Source organism: Pocillopora verrucosa, chromosome 4 (assembly GCF_036669915.1).
Source record: "Pocillopora verrucosa isolate sample1 chromosome 4, ASM3666991v2, whole genome shotgun sequence".
NCBI classification, from domain to species: Eukaryota; Metazoa; Cnidaria; class Anthozoa; order Scleractinia; family Pocilloporidae; genus Pocillopora; species Pocillopora verrucosa.
Genome location: NC_089315.1, coordinates 9,973,671 through 9,995,531, shown reverse-complemented (window position 1 = coordinate 9,995,531; position 21,861 = coordinate 9,973,671). Strand labels below are relative to the sequence as shown.

The 21,861-nt window shown below is 39.4% G+C and overlaps 1 protein-coding gene across 1 annotated transcript in view; it reads right to left on the bottom strand.

Annotated features, from left to right (window-relative positions):
- The window catches only part of LOC131797155 (E3 ubiquitin-protein ligase rnf213-alpha), a 44,572-nt gene that overhangs the window by 13,164 nt on the left and 9,547 nt on the right, over positions 1-21,861 (bottom strand). Inside the window, exons 18-50 of the mRNA XM_066165808.1 lie at positions 21,528-21,643; positions 21,108-21,302; positions 16,937-17,059; positions 16,639-16,756; positions 15,662-15,897; positions 15,493-15,575; positions 14,966-15,099; positions 14,491-14,586; positions 14,270-14,407; positions 13,801-13,967; positions 13,281-13,503; positions 12,428-12,783; positions 11,842-12,000; positions 11,577-11,724; positions 11,213-11,301; positions 10,951-11,086; positions 10,527-10,634; positions 10,296-10,381; positions 9,191-9,376; positions 8,763-8,901; positions 8,122-8,337; positions 7,325-7,461; positions 6,613-7,127; positions 5,412-5,879; positions 4,905-5,068; positions 4,386-4,592; positions 3,804-4,018; positions 3,153-3,261; positions 2,980-3,071; positions 2,338-2,586; positions 2,048-2,168; positions 1,436-1,885; positions 849-965 (exon numbers count right to left, since the gene is read on the bottom strand). Of these exons, the coding sequence (XP_066021905.1) occupies positions 849-965; positions 1,436-1,885; positions 2,048-2,168; positions 2,338-2,586; positions 2,980-3,071; positions 3,153-3,261; positions 3,804-4,018; positions 4,386-4,592; positions 4,905-5,068; positions 5,412-5,879; positions 6,613-7,127; positions 7,325-7,461; positions 8,122-8,337; positions 8,763-8,901; positions 9,191-9,376; positions 10,296-10,381; positions 10,527-10,634; positions 10,951-11,086; positions 11,213-11,301; positions 11,577-11,724; positions 11,842-12,000; positions 12,428-12,783; positions 13,281-13,503; positions 13,801-13,967; positions 14,270-14,407; positions 14,491-14,586; positions 14,966-15,099; positions 15,493-15,575; positions 15,662-15,897; positions 16,639-16,756; positions 16,937-17,059; positions 21,108-21,302; positions 21,528-21,643 (6,096 nt within the window). The remainder of the gene's footprint in view (positions 1-848; positions 966-1,435; positions 1,886-2,047; positions 2,169-2,337; positions 2,587-2,979; positions 3,072-3,152; positions 3,262-3,803; positions 4,019-4,385; positions 4,593-4,904; positions 5,069-5,411; positions 5,880-6,612; positions 7,128-7,324; positions 7,462-8,121; positions 8,338-8,762; positions 8,902-9,190; positions 9,377-10,295; positions 10,382-10,526; positions 10,635-10,950; positions 11,087-11,212; positions 11,302-11,576; positions 11,725-11,841; positions 12,001-12,427; positions 12,784-13,280; positions 13,504-13,800; positions 13,968-14,269; positions 14,408-14,490; positions 14,587-14,965; positions 15,100-15,492; positions 15,576-15,661; positions 15,898-16,638; positions 16,757-16,936; positions 17,060-21,107; positions 21,303-21,527; positions 21,644-21,861) is intronic.

Below are 21,861 nucleotides of genomic sequence, written 5' to 3'. Positions count from 1 at the left end.
TTTTCGTTAATAAGCAACTCAGTGGATAAAACCCAAATTATCTTAAGATTAAGTCTGTCATTATAACTCAGGGGTGGATCCAGTATATTTCTTTGGAGGGGCTGCAACACTAACGAATAACGTACCTGACGGGTGTTGTAAACAGATTTTGAAAGTGACCAACGAAGAAGAAAGCTTATAATATTGTATTGTATAACCATGAAGTTGTATTAGGAATTCGCAAGTCATCAAATTCCCTTATCGCGTGTGACATTTATCAAAAATGAGTACCGACGAGTTCTTACATATCTCTGTCATTTCTGAATGTCTGGAGTTGATACGTAGAGAATAATACGTAGGCGTGCGTAGACATAGAATTTTTCTTCGAGTGTTTAACTCGATAGCTAACGAGCGATATAACCCACAATTTACCTTTACCTATTCATTAATAGGGAGTTTAAGAAAACCACGACGGCAACAGCAACGGGAACGTCACTAAACAAAAGGTTTAGTGAGCAGAACAATAGCTGTGCACATGCGTAGTAAAGCTTTCTAAATTTCTTTGCGTCCTCTGCAAAACAATAACGTGAAATGACCAAACTTTGTGTTGTCTGAAGAACATGAACGTCGACGGCTAATTTTTTAGATTCCTATTTCTAATTTGACAGTGTGTTCCATATTCAGTTCCGAGATAGTTCTGACACCAAGAAACAAACTAAACAACTTAGGAGTACCGCGAGCTTCGTAGGTAAAATATAAGTTCATTTTTTAAACGACGTTTTCCACGGTGTCGCCATCGTCGTTTCTTAAACTCCCTAATAACGAAGATAAACGGTACAATAAGAAAAGAATACACAGTGAACACTAACCGTAATGGCAGTGACAACGTCTTGGATGTTCCCACTGATGACAGTTTTGGCCAGCCCCTCACGGACAACACGATAATGGTCTCCATGAACAATAAACCTGTCTTGGATTATATCCTCCTCCTGCAAATCGAAGACCAAAGATCAATAGCAAACAACATGTATTACCATAAGTAAAATGTAAAGAGATTGTTGCCTTCAAACATTTAAGATAAGTGTTCCATTATGAGCAGTAAGAAAGAGTCTGGACTTTCAAAAGTTGTTTCTCTTTTTCGCTCCTCCAGTCCTTAACCGTTGCGCTCTGGAAACACTTGTGGTCCTTTGAAAGATATTCGAGAGGTTTAAGTATATTTACTCCTATTGAGTACTGAGAAATTCAGTTCACATAGTAGATGGCCTGGCTCGTTAACATGTACACAGTAATTAGAGCACCTGACTACGAAGTCAGAACTCACCAAAATTGAATCCTTCTAGCATCCAGATTATTCCTTTCCTGTCTCACGCTTACGTCATGTGCATACTATTTTTCTTTTATTATTCAGTTCTCACACATTTCAACGAAATCCATTCATCAATCATTCATTCTCTACCTGCTGTTTGGCCTCTGGAGGTAGAATCCACACCAATTCCTCATATTTACCCAGAGTTCGGACACAGTCCAAGCCATACCGCTTGACAAGCTGTTTAAGTAGGTAGAGCTGCGGTGTGGAACTCGACGCTTGTTGCGGTGTGGAACTCGACACTTCCATGCAAAGCTTCCTTGCAGACTCTAATAACAACATCACTTCTCTCTTGGCGTCAAGGTCTTTGTATCTGCTATCTCCCTCTATGAACAACTTGTAAAGGTACTCTACCACCAATGATAAGACGTAACGTCCTTTGGCAACCCCATCCAGAGAAAGAGCGCTCATTTCAGCAGAATCCTCGTCACTGGCCCTAAGAGCTGTAAACGACTCCTCGCAAGTCTTTTTAGCATGTTTGAGCTGGAATGTTATCTTCGAATCGGACACTTTGGCTTGATAACGGCTGATAAGGATGTCCTGAGGAAAAGGCAGTTAGATTTCAGAACAGCTATTACTTGATGGTACAATTTACTCCATATAATAAAAGACAAATAAGTAAAATCTCGGGTATGTAGAAAAAATTTAATTTCAGTTAAACTGCTCTCACATCACAGTACAGTCTTAGTTTAGTTTACACACCTCCATGCACTGCACGCATAAGAAGCAGACTTCTTTCATGTGCGAAGGTTCTGGTTTTAAGTTCCGAGCCCCATGCAAGAAATCTTCCAAATGGTCTTTCACCAACTTTGTCAACTTCACACTATTTTTATAAAAACAAAAGACAATTTAGTATATACTTACCCCTCACTCATTAATTGGACAATTTAATGTGATAAGAGATAAGAAAAAAAGAAAATCAGACATGTTAAGTGGTACAGGAAAGTGTGCGTGCTGTAATTGAGAAAGAGATTGCTTCTCAATACTTTTACCTTGAGCACAATAGTTGCTGGAGAAGAAATGAACGCACAACAGGGGTGGGGTCAATAGCATAATCAGGGAATGGAGAGAAATCCTTGGTCTGAGTTGACTGATGACCGATAACGTAGCGCATAAGTAGAGTGATAGCTTCCTTTTCAAGGTCCTTTGACACCGAGTCACCAAAGGAGAATATTGACACCAGCTCCATAAAAAAGGCATTACATCGGCGACGTAACTCAAAAGCGGTCTCTTCATTGGTCCTATGGTTATAAAGAAAGCATAAATAAGTACCAGCGTAGCAGAAGAGTTATTTCTTTAACCTCAGATTCGATAACGCTCCAGCTTCGGCCATGGGCCATGGTTTCCTGCTATCAGTCAAAAATAACTTAATTACTTTGTGAAAATTTTACGATGTAATTCTTCGTCTATGGACTTCAAGACGATTCGGCTTTTGGAGTTTTGGTTTTTATGTTGGGAAAAAAATCGAGGATCCAAATAAAAAAAATCCCGGAAGGTAAAGACAAGAACCAGCAACTAAGCAAGCCCTGGTGTGATGCAGGGTGGTAGGATTTGTAGTCTCCGAAACTTGCGGAGACTGAGGCCCCATAATGTAAAAAAGTAACAACTAAATTGTGCACAACTTGCTGGTTTACCTCTGCTTGATGTGTTCACTGTAGTTAATCAAGAATGTTTCAATGGCCTGCAGCGATCTCAACGATGAAAAGTCAGTTTTATCTCCCAAAACCTTCGGAAGAGAGCAGTTTGTTATTATAGAGTTTCAATTCTAGTTGAATATTTCTGTTCTGCGTTTCCTTCTCTAACCTACCTTCCATAACCTGATGACGTTCTCGGAATTGACAACTTTATCTTTCTCGGCGAACAAAATCACGTGCTCCACAAAGAGTCGAACAGCTACTGTTCGCTGCCACATGGATCTGATCCACACAAGAAGGAAATAACTTTATAATTAGCAGCACTTTTTTATATATATGCACTTCATAATACATTCTATGGGTCCTCAAAACAACCCCCAAAAACCCGGTACTTCAAACGTTTTGCGTTGATATAATTTAAGAAATTTTTATGCGAAGCACAAATACCTTCCCCATCGAATTCGATAAGTCACTGAAGCCAAAGGCTTGCAAAATTCGCTTTCCAGTGTCATCCTTAACCCTTTAATGTCCAAGATCTGATTGTTAACTCTCCCCTCTCCAGGTTACACATTACCTTGTATTTAATTTAGAGAATTTGGTGTTAGATAACAATAACAACTTCTGCCTGATAGGTTTAGTATTCCCATTACCTGTTTGCTGGATTAAGTGTAAATATTATGGGGAGAAGTTATACGTTAATCACTCTTGGGAATAAAAGGGATAATATTTAGAATCATTTCGTGCCATTTACATCCGCAACCTCGGTTCTGCTTCTGTCACAATCAAAACCAACCTCAAAAAGGGAGAATTTGGTGTTTTTTTACCTGCAGCGAACAAGCATTACTGTTGATTTCTCTCCATATATTGAACATTTCTCCGTGACAGTTCTAAACCTCTCTTTCCTTATCATGTCTTCCACCGCTGGCCTTATAGACAAAACTCTGTCACACCATGTTCGTAGTGTCTCAGGAGAAAGCAACATCTCTTGTGAAGGCTCCAGTGCCTCGAGACAAATGTTCAATGCTAAGACATCCAAAAGCTGTGACAAGTTTTAAAAATTCAAAAAGGTACAGAAAAGATCACATCACACAATAGTTAAACAATACCAAACGTTCTACCTGAAAGAAGGGGGCATCATTTAGCGCTCGTGACTACCTCGCCATTACAAACAAGTGATCATTTTCAGTTAGGAAACAAGACAAAGCCAGGTCATTTCATATTATAAAATAACCTGGCCTGCTCTAAGGACATACATTTATCAGCGTATGCTTCCCCTGCGAAAAGGTTTGCCCAATGTGGTAGAAATTATGTTAATAATCACTAAGGTGAATTAGGAGCTCATTAAAATAAGGATGAAGCTAAAACTACCGTATAAAAAACGGCCACAATGATGCATTTAAACTCACCACTTCTGGCTCTTTTCCTTGAAGACTTCCCCGTAGTCTTGGAACCAGATCTGGATTCGCTTGAACAAGTGTATCAAAACACCTCAAACGGTGTTGAACTCTACTGTGTGCAACATGAACGAGTGCTATATCAATCGACTCGTTACCATCCTCATCTTCCAAGGTAACAATTTCTCTCGCTGACGAAAGAATCGCTTCGTAAACAAGCTGAAAGAATAGAAGGAAAAAATATAAACTTAAATGTAATTGGGCCAAAGAGAGCATCATCTCACAACTTAAAACCTTAATATTTTTCTTTGACTTTCCCATCAAAAGGTCAATTCCAATCTTGTATAGTAACACATTCCATATATACACATCGTTTTTGATAGCTTACATTTATAAATTAATGATTAAAACGATTTCTCACGGGAAAGGATGCACTTTGGGTGAAGAGCCGAAGCAAGCACTACGAAAGAAAATATAACTATTCTCTAAAGAAATCTGATATTACGGTGAAAACACAGGTAAAAATAAAACCTCGTGTTCCATATCACTGGAAGGCTTGTAAACCATGTGAACAAAATCCATCAGATACTGCAGTTCCGCAGAGTACAGACAGCGCAATTCAGCGAGTGGGGGTCCCAACTGCGAGTTACCGATCAATTCACGAAGAGAGTCTAACAAAGTGGCGCTAGAATGAGCTGCAACCGAGGAAACAAAACATACATGAGACAACTGTTGCTACACAGAACTAAATCGAGTCCTTCAATTTACCTAATTGGCGTCTCATGAGCACCAGATTATATCGATTGACAATTTACTTTTAGTGATTTCTTTTCTGTTCGCATCTGGATTTTTAACCACGTTTCCTGTTTTCGTAAACAATAGAAAATTTAGGTCGTCTGTTTTGATTTACTCATATCTTGGTGATCATACACTAAATCTTAGTTAGGGTGATTGCTTTGTGTGAATCACTTGTAATATAAAACAGAAAGACAACACTGAAAAAAATAGGCAAAAAAATGCCAAAAGTGGTTCATGTACCTTCGACGCTCGATGCGTCTTTTAACAATTTTTCCACGCGTTGCTTGATAATAAACGAAAATGGAAATCGACAAGAAAAAGGATGACCACCGGCCCCAGAACCAATAACTTGGACACGTTCTCGAACAGAATTAGTAGCGGGTGATATCATGTCACTGTAGCTTAGCTCTGAGATGCGACGGTCGGCCAAGATCTTTAGCCACAGTCTCGAAACCCACGGGTTGTCATTCTTCAACAAGTCTAAATTGCAGTCTCTGTCTGCCAATGCAATGATTTCAGTCAAAATAGGAACTACAACCGAGAACACTTGCTGCAGAAGAGCCTTTCTAAAGGTGCCCCACTCTTGCACCCCTGTTCCTGACAGAGCTTCTGATTGGAGCCATCCTTGTGGATTTGCCGCTGTTAGCTCCCTTTCCTTTAAGAGGTGGTATGTTCTTTGTACCGCCACGCTTGCAAACGACTCTTTATCTTAAAAGAGATGGGAGTGAGGATTAAGCAAATTAATAAAATAATGAAATTGAGGAGTTAAATTCTGCCAATTGCTGAATTAGATCTGGCTTTTTCAACTCAGTTCAAAAAATGTTACGTTCCTTCAACTATTGCACCCAAAATTGAATCGGTTCAATAGCTGAACAAACAAATTTGAAGCTTTGTTTATTTAAAAGGGGCCAAGCTCTAAGCGATGAATAACCCAATCAATCCACCCTTGTCATTCTCGCAGCTTCCCTGACGACACCAGAGACGAAGATGGTCACAACTTTGGGATGCCGTATAAATGGATTGTCATTCGGAGCTTCTTTATCACGAAGACCTCTGAAAAAAGGTAGCGCATCATTCTTACACTGCCACAACAACTCTGCTGTTCGCCAATCCGTAGAGGTCTCCACTTCTCAGTAACTTTTATTGTAGAAAATAGCAAATCTTTTCAACTACAGGAAAAGAAGTACCTTAATCGATGCCTTGTCGCAAATTTCTGGAGATCTTTTGAGGATAACACCAATGGTATAACTGGATGATTGCAATATTCAAATGAAATTTGCGGATTTTGCATTCGTCTTCCAAATATGAAGAAAAGGCGAATTTAAAACTCTGAAGGCTAAAATTGCATCTTTCAAAAAGGTTATATTCCTTACAATAAAAGACTTGTGAACTTTTCTAAAATTCTATTATGTTATATTGTTTATTGTTTCTATTCACTAACCATCCTGAGTTTGATAGTCCTCAGGAAGTAAATCCAAAAGCAGCTCAATCCTATGAGTTGACCGTCCATCTGATTCCGTTTCGCTATCAACCCTACAAGCAGCCGCCTGTACACAGTTACGAAGGAGCTTTACTGCCACCATCACCGTTGGCATGGCGTCATCTTTCTCACTGCGGTCTCCATTAAAAAGCTCACTGATGGGATGATCGATGAGTTGCTCGATGGAAGGAGTGTGTCTACCAGGTGGACGAAGTTCATCAATGTGAGCGGACATCCATTTTCCACCCTGGAAACCGACAAAGTTACGACATCCACCAGCAATTCTTGGCAGCTGTGTGATCAGCACAATGTGGACAGCTTCCAACGAAGGCAAGTTGAGCATTTCAGACGCGTTTGTTCGTTCTTCCAGAAGAATGTGTCTTGCACCCGCAATCAGGTTGAAGTTTTCATCTCCTGAATCACACTGAACCAGAAGAATACCAGGACATTTTCCACCAAGGTGTTCAAAAAAGGTTCTGCGAGAAAAAGGTGACGGCTCGTTTCAGTGGAGAAGAAACAATTATTCCTTGTAATTAACTGTAAAAGAAATTCACCTCACCTGATTTCATGGTTTTTGCCTTTTTATTGGCTCGTTTCTAACAAATAATGGAGTTTTGTTGCACAAACAATGTAGTTACAATGCTCTGCGCGCTAATTTGCATCAAGTTTTCACCTGACTGAAGCCCTAAACTGTTGTTCCGTTTGAAACTGTTGAAGTGTCATGGAATCCACAGTCGACGGTTTAAAGCCAGTTTGATTGCATATGTCTCCCAGATCATTCTTAGAGAGCAGACGTGAATGAGTAGTAATCTACAACAAAGATGAAAACCATCCCATTTAATCACAAAAATCGAACAAACATAAAACAAGTATGGATATTCTTGGTCTTGCAAAAGCTATCCCTGACTTTTTTTATTTCCCCAATTCATGTCAGTTGGTGATATCACCCACCGCATGAGACGAATGCATGTCGAGGTTCAGCACCACGAACATTTTCTTTGCTCTTATTTTCAACCTCCTCTTGCTGAGTAAAAACATAGTTCGGACAGCCATACCCCATTCCCAACAACGCTGATACTCGGTTTAAATTGGGGATTTTTAAACTTACCTCTTTCAACTTCAAATTTCGCACATTCAAAATACAAGTTAGTGATTAAGCCAGCTCTATGTAAATTTAGTTCTCCAGTTGTCTGTTACTAATTTTCGTACGGTTAAACCTGGTTCAAGGAAACATTTTTTGAAGATGGAAGATTACATATGGGTGTGCTCCAACCCCTTGTGGGACTTTGTACCAGATAGAGGTCTTCAGTTTTATTTAACAACTTTAAAACATGTTGGTATCGATACTACACTGTTAGGACTTGTAAATATTGCTACCTATGTGATTTTAATTCCTCTCTCTTACCTAAGAGAGAGAAGCAAACTATATAATAGACGATCAACTAAGGACATTGTATCCCCATCACTAACTTGAATCAAGAACCCCTCCTGACGCTTTCCATCTAAACGACTATCCTTCAAATTGAGCACATGCGACATGAACTTCGCCAAACTTGAGTGCTGTTGTTCTTTAAAGTAGGCTTTCCAGATACGAGGGGCTCGTCTTTCCAAAGCAGTGTGAGGAAGGCGAGCTATAGCATCTGGTGTAGCCATTTCCAAAAGCATAGTCTGAGATCTTTGAAGTACCTAGTAAGAGGGAGGAAAAAACACCTGCAACGTTACTTTGCTAGTCTAGTGAGAGTAAAATCATACTTTACACTACAACCTTCGTCATCAAAAGCGCAATTCATGTTGCAAGGCAAAGTATCTGGAGTATGAGTGCCTCCCACCTTTCGCACTCATCTCGAAGTGATTGACAGGAATCTCAAATCCGTAATGCAATACGCATTAAATAATTCGACAGGAAAAATATAAGCAAATATACATAATGGTCAAATCATTTATCCTCAAACCGATTGCTAAACATACTCGGGCATAATTTGCCCGCTGTACTGGCGAAGTGTTCCTAACGGAGTAAAAATTCACGCAACTCGCAAAATGTCCCATTTATTAGAATACACAAAAGCCATCATGATGTATGTATCTTAGAATGACATTTCCGTGAAGCTTACCTTCATTTCGCATGTATCCTCTGTGTCATCACTTGCCGATGAGTGATCTTCTCTTTCAATTTCATTACAGACTTGCATTACAACGGAGGGAATTGTATCCTCGTGAAATCCAGCAAAAGCGTCTCCGATGTAGAATTCCCTGTTATTAAACATAAAATAGAAAATATTAAAATAAAATAGCCCACAATCTATAAAATGCTAATATTATGAATAGCTCTTCCATATGCTTAACCTTAACTATATTTTTAATTGCACCTCTACAGCGAAACTCAGCATTGCGAAAAAAGCCAACAGATCTTTTTTTTATATAATCTTGCGCACAAAGCACAAAGCACACCCAAAATCGCACAGTATTCCGAACACTGCAAAATGCAATAACATTGAATATTCTCATAACAAAAGCTTCGAAACTCTTTATGTAACATTACCTGCCACGTCTGGCTTCAGCCGAAACCTCAGCAAATTCACCGGCCCAGGTCTGCATTTTCTGTACCAAGTCCTTCTGGTCAGGAGTCAAACTTGTTAAGGTCACAAGGAAGTGTTTTTCCAGACGGTTGATCAACGGAATGGGAAAGTTGTTGTACACCACGTCCTTTTCAGCAATCACGATTAATCTAAGTGAGGGAAAGCGACGTCAAATTCAACGCTATGAAAACATTAGGTTGAGGCTCTATGGCTCACTGTTACTGCGTTTGTTAAGGAACACGAAGGAATGAAAATGACGATGATAACGACAAAGGCTATAGATTGTCTTTAAACAGCAATCCAGGCAACGGCTACGAAGGAGACTAAAACGTAAAGAGCACATCTACATTTATTATGCTTTCTGTCCGGCCGCGCAGAGTCAATAGATAAGGAAGTTCAAGGAAATTTTTGTAAAAAAACAGAAGTACGACTTATAAACCTCATAATTACAGTGTGAATGAAATAAATCATCTTCTCGACCCACGGTTATAACTAATAACGAAATGGCGCTGGTAGCTGCACCACAATAACAAAAGGGAGTAAAATTATAATGGACTAAACAGGATTCTACATCAGAAAGACACTCGGATGACGCTAGGAAGACGTTACTACCCACTGGGCCACGAGGGCACACAAGGAGAACGTTAGGAACGAGGTAAATTTTAGGGGATTTTTTTCGCTCCCCTAATGAATTTGCTCACCAGTAAACACACACAAAAAAACATTTTTGATCTAATAATAATAAAATGTTCGTAAGGATCGAGATTATCTACAATCAGCAACAAAATTGTTGGCACGTTGCCTTAGTTAACCCCCCATTACTTTAATGTTATCTCGTTTCCTCTAGTTAAGTTAACCTATTCGCCCCCTTCTTCCCAAAACAGGGTTGAAGCGTGATTCCGTGAACCTTCAGCTACATTCGGGCAACATTGAATAGGGAGGGGTCTTGTCAATGATTTAGAATGTGGGAGAGACACGAGTGTTACTATACACATAAATAGGACTATTCAAACATGATGTATCAACTAATCATGACGTTGATTGTGTGTAATCAGCCAAAATTCTTACTTGAAGCCATCATCAACACGACATTTGACGCGGTGAGTACCAAGCCCAAGATCCACATACTTCTGTCCTCCAAAGTACACATAATACTGGAAATACAGCATACCGAGATATGACTTAATATTTCCAAGCTTTTCCACTTCAGCACATGTACAATACCATTGAAGACACGACCTAATATATACAATAATAGCTGCAATACTCTTCAGCATAGTGTAAAAGATCATCTCATACCTGATTTAGGGCGTCGTACAGACTCTCGTAGAGACTTTCAAGGTTCAACAAGATCACTGTTCTTCCTGTCTCCATACAAACCTTGATGCGATTGATGTTGCGACAAATCTGTTTATCAAGTTATTGACATAAGTTGTACAGTTAAACAATCTACAATCACCTGTAATTTTTCCTATATCCAAAAGTTAACGTTTTCATGCCATCATCGTATACATTTCCCTCAATCTCTTGAAACATTTGATAGTAAGTCCTGAGTACAATGTCGTGGCAACTCGAAGACAAGAAAGTATTCTGGTGAAATGTCACCTGAACCAAACTGTAATTAACAATACTTTGTTAACAGCAATGTGTTGGTTCTGAAGTTGAAAAGAGTATAACCACTCTAGTAAGATATAAAGAGAGTCTTCCCTCCTTTGCTTTTTACCTGAGTGTATTCCTGGTCATTTGGAAAACTACTTCCAAAGATGACAACTGCATCCTCCGCTGTTCTCAAAAGATAATGCTGCATGATGGGTAGGGCGGCGTAGTTTTCAGTCAGAATCAGAAGGTAACGGTTTTCACTGCAAGACATTTAGTCAACATGAAAAGTTATCCCGTCACTATTTTAGGTCAGCTACTTTTATACGACTCAACGAACCATCAAACGAAGGAATAAAAAAAGAAGGGTTGGGATGAACTGTGTGTACCTGAAATTGGCTCTATCTGCAACATCTTCCCTTCCAAGACTTGCCTCGATCAATCTTATTGTCGAAGGGGTTTCGGCTTCGTATTCATCCTTCATTGGCAAGGAAAACGTCAGGTTAAGTAAGTAATTAAATCCAGTGTTAAATAAATGTCCGAGCCAAACATACATGGATCAACCCGGTTAACATAAAAAAACGATAAATTAGATGTGAATAATCCTCTATTGATACCATAGATCAAAGTTTCGTTGTATGTTTAAGATTTAATGTAACATTTTGCAGTGCTTTATGATTAGCTATATCGCAATGAAGTACAATGAACACAATGTACAAACAAGTTCGACACTATCTCTATGCGTCAACTTACTTCTTTCTCGGTATAGTAGCGTTTGAAAATCTCTACAGGGTCTCCTTCAATTAGGCCACCAAAGTTCCTTTTGATAGCATGTTCTAGTTCATGCCAGCGAGGTATCTGTTGAGATTTTGCAGCGATTGCGTACACCATCTTAATGAGGCTTGCGTAAAGAGACAAAAGACGTAAATCACCTAGAGCACATAATTTCCAAGTATATTCATCATTAAAGAAGCGAGTAAAGGAATCGATTTTAAAAAAACCCTCTAAGATATCAAACCTGTAAAAGTCGCGGAGACCAAAAAATTCCTCTCTGCCACATTCTTTTAACGTTGCAAAGTGTTTCTGTTCCTTGTAAAGTTGTGCATATCCAGCGGCCAGTGGAGATATGAGAGGTAGAATAAGAGCCTTTACCATTTCATCCGTGGAGCAAATTCCCCTAGAAAACAATACTCAAATTTGTAAAGGAAGATAAGGAATGTCCGTTTCCGAACCTGACTCAGAACGACGGAGGACCGACTGAAAACAAAGCGAAGTAACTTCTGAAAACAGTCGGGGAAATTTTCTTCAATAGTTTGGCAATTCGCCCATGTATCTCATGCCGTAATTTATAAGCTAATATCGATTTTCGAGAAAACGGAGACATCACCACATGATATTGGGTGGCGGGACCATAATTTTATTTCTAAAGGCTACCATTTTCAACAGAGATCAAAAGCCATTTGATCAATTTTATTCTAAAGTTTTTTACCATAGTTATGATGGTTTTCACAAGATCCAACGATACTAAATGTGCGGCCCCAATAACATTCGCGCATTGGTCATTATGAGCGTCAGAGCGGAAGGATACCATTCAATTCACTTACATAGCACTGTCTATAAGTTCTCCCTCGCTTGGAACCCCACGCGATAGCATGATTCCACGGTTCATTTTGGCGGGATCCAAGGCCCAATTTGAGATTCCAATGAAAGCTACGCGCTGCGGTTTCTCGTCAGTCTCGATGACGTCATCAGCAGTTGTTACACCATCCTCGAGCAATGGATGTAAAGTTTTAAGAGGCATGAGAGGCGAGTCTTCTGCCAGACCAACCTCATCAAGGACTACAACTGACACAAACTTGTCTGGATTTTTCCCCTCCTGTAACTTGCTACACTGCTTGAAAGTCGCCACGATACCTTCAGGGGTTGAAAGAGGACTGCACTGATATGATGCCATGTGAACCTACCAGGAAATAAATCATTCTACTGTCTTTTAAAACCTTGAGGTAAACATAAGCATGCTTGGCATACAACACTTTTCGGGAAGGAAGGGGGGTTAAAGGTGCTTGGTGTGACTCTGAAATTAACATCCTCTTCACTGTATACCCCCAATTCTATAACGTAGAGCAGAAGTACTGTGGACCACGCGAAGCGTGTAAGACCGATGGTAACTAAAAAGCAAATGGTTGACCAATGACCCTAAACAATTCAGCGAGTTTCCCTGAAAGTATGCTGGTCACCATTCGTACTTTTTGGCGAAGAAAGAAGCTTTTACAGTAACGTGTCTTGAGCAAGTTAAAATAGTTACCCAGCCAAAACTCGAACTTGAATGTAACAAGAACATTAACTACCGCGAGATCAACATATCTCCTTCAAATTCCCATTACATCGATCCTAATTGCTCTTCACTTTGGGAAGGAAGAAGTTGACATTACAGTCTATCTGAAATGGCCATATAACCTGCTTGAAGGTCTTGAATAGTAGCGATCTTGCAGCATCGCCTTGCATGTTATCTGCAACAACCGTCTTGGCCAAAGACTTTGAGCTGCCTGGTTTTCCAACCACAAATAGTGGGATCCTGAGCTCAATGCACACCACCATCATAAACACATTTTCGCTCAAGGCTGTGTTACGAGCGATGTTGGGGCCCAGTTCCAACTCGTTTAGCACAGCTTTTTGACAACTATCACAGACGAAAATGGGACACATGCGATAAATGGCTAGCTTACATCTGGTTAACATCTAGCAAAGGTGTGAGTAAAAATCCGAACTCCATAACCCTTTTCCTGTTGATCAAACTTCCGTTAACACCACATAAATATGAACCAAAACCTTCCTTGTTAAATAAAATATACTGTTTCGAACTATCAATTGACCTGCAATAAATGTCTTTCTATTTGCGCACGTAAAAGGTCCAAAAGGCTGGGTCATTGTTTATTTCGCTTGAAGTAGACCACGTTACAGTAGACTTTTCTCATACCTGGAAATCTCATGGTGTATCTGCTTGTGACCACCTGGAAGCAAACATGGCGCCTTAAAGCTGCGTGCCACGACAATGCGATATTCTTCACGCCGCTCCTCAAGCTTAGCATGATAACAGACACCAATGGCGAGTACCAGGGCACGGGTAAGAGGAGTAATTGAATCCTGCGGAATACACAATATCATGATACTTTTAAACAGAATTCTCGCGGCCGAAGTGCCCAAACGAGGAACGTTTTCAGAGTTTACCAGCCTTCTTAGTTCAATTTTCCTGCACACAAACTGACTTTCTAGAAATATTTTCCATTGGTTTGAGATGATTTCTAGAACTCGGAAAATAGCTCATTCTGACATTCTGTAGGATTGTTTATTACACAAGTCCTATTTTCAATAAAACTGTATTTATTGGAGCATAAAATTTCAAATGGCTTTATTACCACTTCGTCCTCTTCCTCGTCTTCATTGACGTCTAAACCTTCCTTCCTTCGTTGCTCGGCGGTCACCTTTCTCATAAGTCTACCGAGTGTATCCACGTGCTTATAAAACCAGGCCATCACTTGCATGGCTCTCTCCACATCACGAAGACTAACAAAACTGCACTCATCCTTAATTTTAAAAAAAAAAAAAGCAATTTTTAACACCAACGCATCTAATGCGCAAAAAAAGTGTTTTAAAAATTTTCACGCACCGATTGATCCCTCATGTATTTTTGCGAGGCTGCCAGAACCTCAGCGACTGCTTCTACTGTCGAAGAGTCTCCTAAAAGTTGTCCTTCGTGAAGAATCTGTTATAAAAACAACCGAAACACAGAAAAATGAAATCAAATTGCATGAAAGATAGTCTAGGGGAAGGAAAGTGGCGTTTGCTATCTTCTCTTATGGTTTTCCAGGAAGCGGAAAAATACAAAATACCCTAGTTTGGTAGACTTAAGTCTCGTTTCTTTAAGGATTTATTCATAAAATTAGTAGGATATAAGTAACTAAATGCCATACTCACTGTACTCCAGCCTCGAACCATGATTCAGAAGTTTATTGGAAAACGTTCACTCAGCCTTCTTAAACATGTCATGCATTTCTAGATTCACTTCCTCGATAGAAAACTGATAATTAGTGGTTGTGAAAGACCATCTTTTGGGTTCAGAAGGACCATTAGAATACACTTACGTAACGACTGACAATTTGGTTAGTATACAGTCTCTCTACATCTGGTTTCAGCTGACCAAAATCCCATATCAACGGGCGCATGCTCCCTGGGAGGGCGTGTACTCGGTAGACGAGATGACGTAAGGGGATATGACCTGTAGAGAGCAATTATTACTAAAAATTAATATCCAAGCGACAGTTAAATTTACCACACGCTACAGCATTTGTATGTGGGACACATTTTCCTTGTTTTTGATCGCGACAATTTTTTCGTTAAGGGTGTTACCCAACTTAGATGATCAGAGCCTGTCGCAATTGCCGGGAGTCAGCAAACAGGGGACTGTAGATGTGACCATTGCCTGGTAGGAAAGTTCCTCCCCGTTTAAGAAACATTCAACATCGAAACTTCACGAACAATTCTGAGTAAGGCACCACCTGTGATTAAAAGATCCATTAACACTCGTCTTTTCTCAAAATCAATTTCAAAACAAAATTCCTCGAAGCAGGGACAAAATTCTAAAGAAATTCAACGCTATAACGTCCCCTACCCAGGCGATCTTCTGATTCATCTACTTTCACATGATATCCAAGACCAGCTGACTCTAGCTTGTGGATCATGTCATCTGTGTGCCTAGAGATACATAAGGAAACATCACTTTGCTCTTACCATTCATGTGTACGATACTTTAAGCTTGAAACGGATGACAAACGTTTTACCTTCTGTAAGGATTACAGGCAGCAATAAACTGTAGCCTTTCCATCCCTTGTCCAATGGGCCGACCATTGATTCTTCGGTCCACCATAACTTCCTTAATCATGGTCAGTGCCTCAGTGGTGTTGGCTTCATCAAAGAACAAAACCGTGTCAATATTCTTGTCTTGATTTGCGCGGGCCATTTCTTCTGCTTGGTGAACTTTCAGCTTGATATCTTCGTATGTTGTACCACCATGAACCTTGAAAAGAAAATGATGTACGACGAAAGTATAATAGCCATGTGTGTCATTCATTCGCAACAGAAAGGATTGTATATGACGTCTTGAAACTGATGTGGCTGTTAAGAAGGTGTTACGTTGTACTAATTTTCTGGGAGAGATTCCATATCACCAAAGAGAGCAGCGCTATCATTTCCCACCACAAGCAGCTCTACTGCCACGATCAAAGTCACTACCACAACCATACGCAGTAGGAGCATCAACAAAACTATCACTAACTTTACAAAACACCCTCAGGAACAGCACCACCCTTGAACTCTTCAACAATACACCCAATATCCCCATTTTGCCGCTACCACTACCACTAGCAGTATCACCATCATCCTCACTACAACCACCATCTGTACCACAACCACACACAATAGCACCATTAAAACCATCCCAATTTCCATCGCTACGGCTAGGCTCACCACCGCAACCACCACCGGCAAGACCATCGAGATGAACTCGTCACCAAAATCACGTAATCATTACCTCAACAGCGTCACAACCATCTGCACCAGCATTCGCATCATCATCGATACAATATTCAGAAGAGGAGCACCCACCAGCGTTATCACCAACAACAACTTCCACCAACAATCATCACACAGTAGCCACCATCATAATCAACAACATCTTACCGACCATTATCATCACCAAAATGTGGTGCTAAGACGCTGCTGTTAGAGATAAATATTCGAAATCTTATAACAAATTTACCTTAACGAGAAGCATGTTTCTAGGTCCTTCGGGCCCTGCTTGTAGGCCGCACATGTATCGAATGAGGCGGGTCTTACCACAACCTGTCTCACCCATCACGATCACAGGGATATTGCATCTGCAAACGTTAAACCTCAGAAGTGAGTGAAAACCAATTTACTTTGTCAGGCAATGGCAAAATAGTGTTGAAAAAGTGTTTGAGGTTAGTGTTCGATTTCTTTCAGTTTCGTTGCCGTTTACGCTGAGTTGAATTTGCTCCGAGAACAGTATGTCAAAACAGTATGTCACCACCTCTTACCTGAATCTCATGTGAATAGCCAGAATCTTCTTGACATTGTCTGTAGTTAGTTCATAGGCTATGTCTGGATCGTTCGACCAGTTTACCCCCATCACAGAACGTAACTGATTCATCTTATCCTCTCTAGAAAGCAATTAAAATGTTGTACAAAATCCATCACAATGGAGAAAAGTGTCACGTAGGAACTAAAAGCTTCGGTAAGAATCTAATTTCCCTTATAGCAGGTGTATTGAGGACGTCAGAACTCTCCCTCATAAGAGTGTCTCTGTAAGAGCGGTCCGGTCGATTTTACTTGAGACACGAATTTCGCTCATTTCTGGTGTGTTGTAAGACATTCATGTACCTATACTAAAACCATGATCCTTTTGATCGGATCTATTTATTTTTCAGTTTTACGGAAATTAAATTTCACTCGAGCGAAGGCCTGTCACGACACTTTTCAATACTTTAATTTAAGACAACTTTGGACAATTTATAATAGATTTGGACAATTCACAAAAAAACTACGGAACTCAGCAAAAAATAAATACCATAGCCATGTATATTGACTCTATCTTATTCATCGAGGCGACTTTCGTGAACATCACATTTCAATCAAGCAAACAGGAAGACTTGATTGACACCATATCTGTTCGCTTAAATAACACACGCGAAACCCGATCAAATTCAAGGTAAATTTTTGAAGAAGTGAGGCGTTCTTAACTGATCCAACTAACATAGCTAGGAAGTAGGTGCCTTAGAAAAGGTTACTACAGAAAAAAACTTTGCGGCCCGTACTTTACGATAACTTTATAACTCTGTGAACTTACCTAATTTTCGGCAATCACCAAGTTAGGCCACCATTTTGAAGGACTTGTCGACATGAAGCATAGCAGATATAAATCGAGCAGGTAAATCTGAAACCGTCAGAAATACATACAAAAGCAATTCAAATGAACTTTTCTTTCAATTCAAGCGGCAAAATTTGCGGCAAATCCCATGCGACCATTTCTTCCATCAATTCAAACACTACAACTAGTGTGCGAATTCCCTTCGTCGATTCCACCGTAAGGAATAACGTGTGCCACCCAAGCTTCGACTCGAATGTGAAGTACAAATCAAATTTTATAAATGCTTCATCTTCGAGGCAATGTCACGCTGGTATTTTGATTTTCTGATCGACAAGAACTGCGATCAGGAAGCGATCGCCAGGTTTACCTCATAAACGTGACCGCTGATCAGTCGCTGAGTGAAAACAGTACGGCAGTACGTAGGTGCGGGCAGATTGTCAGAAGATTTTTGGGAACATTCGAACATATGCATTAAAGTATCATTATAGGCATTAGCGCTCTCAGTCTTAATGTGAAGGCATGCTTCGTGTTGCAGACCAATTTTTCTTAACATTCTGTTAATCAAAATTTTCAGTAATTATTAAGGCTTTCTTAATGATCGTCTTAATTGTTACACTTTCCAGGATCCAAGGGGAGCAAAATAGAGAACAATTTTCCGTGTACTTAGGTAAGGCAACGTGCCAGCTTTATACTTCTTCCGGGGTGATAACGATGATGATGACAACAATGGGTAAACATACCACTCTAAACGCTAACATAGAGTTACTGTTTTTTTCTTTTTTGAAAAAAAAAAAAAAAAAACTAAAAAAGCACTGTCCGTTAATAATGACGATTATTATAGTTATAAAAAAAAGTCTCAGTTATAGCTCTGAAAAAAATCTCAGGGGCCCTTTGAACAATCCACTTCATCTGGCCAGAAGTCAAAGTTGCCTATACTCATTTAAGGTTCGTGCGATTTTACGACGAATTTTCAATTCCAGTGTGTTGCGTGGGCGACTTTTGATTGAAAAAACCTTCACACGCCGTAACTAAAAAGAACGTGTCAGCTGAATAAATCAAATTTCTATCAAAAGTTACGTGCGGAACACCCCGGAATTGAAAATACGTCGTAAAATCGCACGAACCAGAAATAAAACCTGCGGAGAAGATTTCTATTTTGTCTGGAGACCTATCTTATTTTTTGGTTTGCACGCATCATTCATGATCGAATTTCGAACAGAAGAGCTTCGGGGAAAGCTATGTAGTACAATTTTCTGTAAGCCATTAAATGCCATTTGTGCTGCATCTTAAAATCTGCGGGATAACTTTTCGTCTGAAAATAAAAAAAGAAATAACTGAAAATGAAAAAGAAAAGTTTTCCTGCATAGCAGTCTTTCAAATTTCCTTTTAGCCAACAGGGAGTCGTGCAGAGGCATGGGGCGAAAGCAAACAAAAATTACGAGCAGGGGGAGGAGCTTATTTAGCCAGCCTTTTGCACGTATTTGTATATTCAATGTAATTAGCGTGGTACACCAAAAATCGGTTTACTCATAAAACTCTCTGTAGTTGTCGTATGAAAAAAAATGTATAGGAAAATTGAAAGTGAAAAGAATAGGATTTAGTGATAAAAGGTCAGATCGAATCAAGGAATGAGCTGAAACTAACATAGTTCACTTGACAATCTTATGTCGGGCTTATAAGTGGAAAACGCTAAAAATTGTACATTGCTAGTTTTATCAACACCATACGTAAATGACATTGGTTACTGTAACGGAAAATCATATTTTAGAGTCAGCTTTGTATAAAGCAATGATTTTGCATATATTTTTGGGAACAGCAAATATGACTTAGAACAAACATTCTAAGTACAGTGTTCACTCCGTGCAATGGGGCATAAATAAAAGGTTCTGGTAGAAAAGACACCTTATTTTATACCACTAATGAAAGGCAAAAAGGTCACATGGGTTAAAAATATATTGACAACCCTATTAATTAATATCAATTATAATATAAAGGAAAAGTTATGAGAATAAAATAAAATTTGTCTGTACCACGAAGCATGCCTTAACTGTTTAGACTGAGAGTCCTAAAGCCTTTTAAGCATGTATTTGAATATCTTAAGATGATAAGCCCACCACCCACCCCATCCCGCGCCGCACAGTTTTCACTCAGCGACTGGTCAGCGGTCACGTTTATGTGGTAAACAAAGAAATCGCTTCTTGATCACCGTTCTTGTCGATCAGTAAATCAAAATACCAGCCTGATATTGCCTCGAAGATGAAGCATTTATAAAATTTGATTCGTATTTCACATTTGAGTCGAAGCTTGGGTGGCACAGGTTATTTCTTACGGTGGAATCGACGAGGGAAATTCGAACACTTGTTGTAATGTTTGAATTGTTGGAAGAAATGGTCGCATGGGAATGTAGGAATGGTAACTTCAACGAACAATTTCAAATTTTGCGCTTGAATTGAAAGTAAAGTTCATTTGAATTGATTTCGTATGTATTTCTGACGGTTTTAGATCTACCTACTTGATTTATATTAGTTACGCTTCATATTGACAAGTCCCTCAAAATGGCGGCCAAACTTGGTGATTGCCGAAAATCAGGTAAGTTCATGGAGTTACAAAGTTTTCGTAAAGGTCGAACCGCAAAGTTTTTTTCTGTAGTTACCTTTTCTATGGCACCTACTTCCTAGCTATGTTAGTTGGATTAGTTAAGAACGCCTCACTTTTTTCAAAAAATTACCTTGAATATTTGATCGATTTTCACGTGTATGACTTAAGCGAACCGAAAAGGTGTCATTCAAGTCTTCTTGTTTGCTTGGTTGAAACGTGATGTTCACGAAAGTCGCCTCGATGGATAACATAGAGTCAATATACATGGCTGTGGTATTTGTTTTTTGCTGAGTTTCGTAGTTTTTTGTAAATTGTCCTCTAAAGTTGTCTTAAATTAAAGTCATGAAAAGTGTCACGACAGGCCTTCGCTCGACTGAAATTTAATTTCCGTAAAACTCTGAAAAATAAAGAGATCCGATCAAACGGATTGTGGTTTTAGTAAAGGTACATGAATTACACACAAGAAATTAGCTAAATCCGTGGCTCAAGCAAAATCGACCGGACCGCTCTTATAGACACTTTCTCAATGCCGTACGTCATGGATCCCCTTTCCACGAATTTTGCCAATCCTACCACACACTTCATAATAAAAAATTCATCAATTACGTGCCTTGAACATTTAAGCACTGACTTTCAAACCTATCAGAATCCTGAACGTCAACTCCTAAAGAAATCAAGGTTAATTATAAAAGATCTGTTTGGAAGACAAATAACTACAAATAAGCTTATTTTCTGGCACTTACTTTTTGGAGGTTTCTATGTTTGTTGCAAAATCGACGCGTTGGGCCTGCAGACCATTTCGCAAGGGTTTGGACATTAAACCTTTCTCCAAAGTTTGACTTGTTTGAGGGTCAACAAGATCACCAGCAGAATTGATGAAGAAACCAAGAAACGTCATAGTTATGTGGTCTTGGTTAAAGAACAGGTAGGGATGAGGACTGAATAACAAAAGAACTATCATAAGACACTGTCTTCAAAACATGAGAGTTTAAAAGAGAGGACAGAGTCCTCATCAGATAATTTTATTATAAAGCGAGTTCGCAATACGATTGCTACTTGAAAGTTAACCTTTCTAAGTTAACTCGTCACAAAACAAATGACAGCGATAATCAATAAAAATGTGAAGTTTTGAATTATAGCAAAAAAAATAGTTAAGCTCTCACCTGCTTTCCCAGCGTCTTCTGAGTTGTAACTGTTCGATCTCTTTTCGTTCAAGCTCTGCCTTATCCTCTGTATAGAAAACAGTATTCTCTTCGGTCAAAGACGGAGTGGCAAAATCCTAAAAGGAAATTAAATAACTCTTCATGGTACTCACTGCTGCTGCAAAGGGATGTAATAAAACTCAGAAGCTTCACTAATCATAGTGATAAATTAAAACCCAGTATTCGAGTTCTTTAGTTCCGAAAATTTGTCTGATTAATTGATAATGAGATTTGACGCACACTGCTAAAACATTCGTTGTAGATAACGGGATTACATTCCATGAAAACGACGAAG